Below are 4,656 nucleotides of genomic sequence, written 5' to 3' on the forward strand. Positions count from 1 at the left end.
TGCGTCTGTGTGTCTCTATGTCTCGGTGTCTGTGTCTGTGTCTCTGTGAGTGTCTGTCTGTCTGTCTGTCTGTCTGTCTGTATGTCTGTCTGTGTGTGTCTGTAAGTGTTTGTGTGAGTGTTTCTGTGTCTGTGTGTGTCTCTATGTCTCGGTGAGTGTCTGTGTGTGGTGTGTGTGTGTGTGTGTCGGTGTCTGTGTGTGCGTCTGTGTGTCTCTATGTCTCGGTGTCTGTGTCTGTGTCTCTCAATGTGAGTGTCAGTGTCCACAAAACTCAGTCACTACAGTTCCCAGTCAGACGCACACACACAGAGACACAGACACCGAGTGTTTGTGGAACGTTTGTAAACCACTGGTGTGGCCTCGGCTCGAGACGGGGTTCAGCTCCGGGCGTTGGAGACGGTGGGAATGAGGGGGTTCAGGAGAACCCGGGAACGTTCTGGGAGAGAGAGGGGACTCGGGAGAGGTTTTCAGGGGTTTCGATAGGAGGGGACGAGGAAACACCACCTCCACTGGCGACTGAGGGGCTCAGGAAACCGGGGGCACAGGTTTAACAGTTACTACAGTAAAAAGGCTGTGGGGAGAGTGGGAGAGAGAGAGGGAGAGAGAGAGTGGGAGAGAGAGGGGAAGAGGGGGTGAGCGGCTATGGGGAGAGAGCGCCTGTGTGTGTGTGCGTGTGTGTGCGTGTGCGTGTGTGTGACTGTGTGCGTGTGCGTGTGTGCGTGTGTGCGCGTGTGTGTGCGTGACTGTGTGTGTGTGTGTGCGCGTGTATATAAGGGTGTGCGCGTGTGTACAAGTGCGTGTGTGTGTAAGTGTGTGTGTGTGTGTGACTGTATATGTGACTGTTTGTGTATGTGACTGTGTGTGTGTTTGTGTATGTGACTGTGTGTGTGTGTGACTGTGTCTGTCTGTCTGTGAGTGTCTGTGTCTCTGTGTGTCTGTGTGTGAGTGTCTGTGAATGTCTGTGTGTGTGAGTGTCTGTGTGTGACTGTGTGTGTGTGACTGTGTATGTGTGTGACTATGTGTGTTTGTGACTGTGTGTGTGTGTGACTGTGTGTGTGACTGTGTGTGTGTGTCTCTGTATGTGTGTGTGTGACTGTGTGACCGTGTGTGTGTGTGTGTGTGTGTGTGTGTGTGTGTGACTGTGTGTGTGTGTGTGTGTGTGTGTGTGTGTGTGTGTGTGTGTGTGTGTGTGACTGTGTGTGTGTGTGTGACTGTGTGTGTGGTGTGACTGTGTGTGTGTGTGTGTGTGTGTGTGTGTGTGTGACTGTGTGTGTGAGTGTGTGTGTGCGTGTGACTGTGTGTGTGTGTGTGTGACTGTGTGTGTGTGTGTGACTGTGTGTGTGTGTGTGACTGTGTGTGTGTGTGTGTGACTGTGTGTGTGTGTGTGACTGTGTGTGTGTGTGTGTGTGTGACTGTGTGTGTGTGTGTGACTGTGTGTGTGTGTGTGTGACTGTGTGTGTGTGTGTGACTGTGTGTGTGAGTGTGTGTGTGCGTGTGACTGTGTGTGTGTGTGTGTGTGACTGTGTGTGTGCGTGTGACTGTGTGTGTGTGTGTGTGACTGTGTGTGTGTGTGTGACTGTGTGTGTGTGTGTGTGAGGCTCTGACACGTGTGATCTGTAATTAAGTTGATTTTATTGTTGTTAAAAAAANCCACGAAGTCGATTACAGACGAACACGAGAACACGTCAAACACACGGTGAGAAACCGCGTTTATACAGTCGGTAAAAAATAAATATAAACAGCGACGTGTGTGTGAACTCACGACGTGAATCACGTCACGTGTGAACACGCACAGAGAGATACACATTTACACACTAACTTTTTTTTACATCGTGTCCGACGCGCGCGGACGGCCGTGCGTCCGACACGCACACGGAAACGCGTGTGATCGGCCGGGTTTCCGTGTGCGTGCGTGCGTGCGAGTGTGTGTGTGCGTGTGTGTGTGTGTCAGACACGCGGCCGGTCACGGTGACGGGTTTCCGTGTGCGCGCGTCAGGACGCGCGGCCGGTCACGGTGACGGGTTTCCGTGTGCGCGCGTCAGGACACGCGGCCGGTCACGGTGACGGGTGTCCGTGTGCGCGCGTCAGGACACGCGGCCGGTCACGGGTTTCCGTGTGCGCGCGTCAGGACACGCGGCCGGTCACGGGTGTCCGTGTGCGCGCGTCAGGACACGCGGCCGGTCACGGTGACGTGTCAGCGAGAGAGAGAATGATAACGAGGCGATGCCGTGACTTGTGGTCACGCCGGGGTTTTGAGGTGGGAATATTGATGGCGTCGGAGGTTGTCGAGCCGGTTGTATGTGCGTCCGCACACGGAGCAGTGATGGGGTTTGTTCCCCGTGTGGATGGTTTGATGGGCGCGAAGGGCGGACACTTGGCTGAAGCCCTTGTCGCACACGGAGCAGCTGAACGGCTTGTCTGAGGTCGGACAACGTCTGGGCACGTGTGTCTGTGACTCCTCCTCGGCCCCGGAGAAGGGCTCCCTCTCCCACCCGTGACACACGCGGTGGACGCGCAAGGAGGCCGGCTCGGAGAAGGTCTCGTCGCAGAGGTCGCACGCGAAGTCTCCCTGCCACACGTGCGACGAGCGGTGCTGCTCCAGCGACGAGGAACTGGGAAAGGTGTCTCCACAGGCCGTGCAGTTGAAGCCCAGACTCTCCGCCGAGACGTGCGAGAGCTGGTGGTCGGTCAGAGACGAGGAGTCTTCAAACCGGTCCTCGCACACGTCGCATTTGAAGGGACGTTCCCAACTGTGGATCAGCTGATGGTCCTCCAGCGACGAGGAACTGGGGAAAGTCTCTCCACAAATGGGACAGCCATTCTCCGTAGAGGAGCCCGAGAGCTGGCGGTCGGCCAGGGACGAGGAGTGCGAGAGCTGGTGGTCGGTCAGGGACGAGGAGTGCGAGAGCTGGTGGTCGGTCAGCGACGAGGAGTCTTCAAACCGGTCGTCGCACACGTCGCACTTGAAGGGACGTTCCCAACTGTGGATCAGCTGATGGTTCTCCAGCGACGAGGAACTGGGAAAGGTGTCTCCGCAAACGGGACACTTGCAGAGGGTCTCGGACACGTGGGGCACCTGGAGCTTGGGGGGAGGCGAGGAGGGGGGCAGCTCGGTCTTGGTGACGGACGCAGCGTGGCTCAACTCGTGTTCGGTCAGTGACCCCGAATCCTGGAAAGTTTCCCGACAGACCTGGCACTGGAAGCTCTGCTCCCAGGTGTGGATCAGCTGGTGGGTTCGGAGCGAGAAAAGGTCAACAAAAACCTCCTGACAGTCCTCGCATCTCAGAGCACCTTCCTGGCCCGGTTGGGGGTCAACGGGCAGCTCCTCAGCCTCCACCCCCTTCTCTTGAACCCCCCAAGGCCCCTCCGCCACCTCCTGATCCTCAGGGACGGGTAGAGAAGCCCCCGGTTCCCCTCCTCCCTGATGTGGGCTCGAGTGACTGCGTTGATGTCTACGCAGGTTGTCCAGACGGTTGTAGATTTTTGGGCAGACGTCGCACTTGAAGGACCTGAGCGAGGGGGTGGGGAGGGCCTGCGAGGGGGTGGGGGGTTTCCTGCGGCTCTGGGTTTGTCCTCTGACTCCCCAGCGATAGGGCTGCCCACCCCCAGCCCCCAGACAGTGGTGGGACCGTAAGCCAATGGCCTCCACAAACACTCGGGAGCAGAAAGGGCATCGGAAGGGTTTGGAGGACGAACGAGAGGTGGAACGAGAGGCGGAGCGAGAGGGAGGGGGCTGGTGGTTGACTCGCTTGCCCCAGCGGTGAGGGGGGTGGGGAGGGGCTGTGGCTCTGGCCGTGTGGACCCCCAGACGATGAGACTGAAGCTCAGATGCTTCGAGGAACACAGCTCGACACAAGGAACATTCGAACCGCGTCTCCACATGAATCACTTGGTGCCCGTCCGGATTGGGGTCGTCGGGGTCAAGACCGGGGTCTGGGGGGTCGAGGACTGGGGTGGGGTCAGGGTTCAGGTTGGGGTTGAGGGTGGGGTGGGGGTTAAAGCCCGAATTGTTGGGGTCGGAGTCAGCGTTGGGATTAATGTGAACTTTGGGGTCAGAGTTGGGGTGAAGTCCGAGGTTGAACACTGGGATATTGGGGTTGGGGTCGGGGTCAGGACTGTGGGAGTGAACCCCAACGTTGTTGATATTGGGGTTCAATCCCCGATTGACTTGATCATCCAATTCCTTCTTCTTCTTCTTGCCGTCGTCGTCGTTCTGACCAGTTTCCTGCTCGGTCCGAACCTCGGGGTCTCGCGCGCCCACATGACACGCGTGTCCAGCCAGCTCGGGGGACCCCGGGAAGCTGTCCCCGCACACGTGACACGTGTACCCGTGCCGGGAGGCGTGCAGTTGGCGGTGGGAGCGGAGAGAGTCGGGGTCAGGGAACCGGTGTCCACAATCCGTGCAGATTAAGGCCTTGTCCAGTATGTGGCCTCTCTGGTGTCTCCTCAGGTTGTCCAAACGGTTGTAGGTCCGAGGACAGTGGTCGCAGTGGAAGGACTTCTGTCCGGTGTGAATGGCCTGATGGGCCCGTAACGAGGCAGCTTTGCCGAAACCCTTCCCGCAAACCGAGCAGACGAAGGGCTTGGGTTTGTCTGTGTGCGTGTGCGTGTGCGTGGCTCTCTGTGCGTGCGCGTGCGTGTGTCGCCGCTGCCGAC

General features: G+C 58.1%; 1 protein-coding gene across 1 annotated transcript; it reads right to left on the minus strand.

Moving 5' to 3' along the window:
• Nucleotides 1-2,043: 2,043 nt before the first annotated feature.
• On the minus strand, nt 2,044-4,612 carry LOC103172484 (zinc finger protein 91-like; the record flags this gene model as incomplete). Its single annotated transcript, XM_042346767.1, has 1 exon — nt 2,044-4,612. A coding segment is annotated over one exon (2,373 nt), but the record flags the coding sequence as incomplete, so codon positions are not given.
• Nucleotides 4,613-4,656: the final 44 nt, after the last annotated feature.

Source organism: Callorhinchus milii, unplaced genomic scaffold, assembly GCF_018977255.1.
Source record: "Callorhinchus milii isolate IMCB2004 unplaced genomic scaffold, IMCB_Cmil_1.0 Scaffold1628, whole genome shotgun sequence".
In the NCBI taxonomy this organism is placed as follows: Eukaryota; Metazoa; Chordata; class Chondrichthyes; order Chimaeriformes; family Callorhinchidae; genus Callorhinchus; species Callorhinchus milii.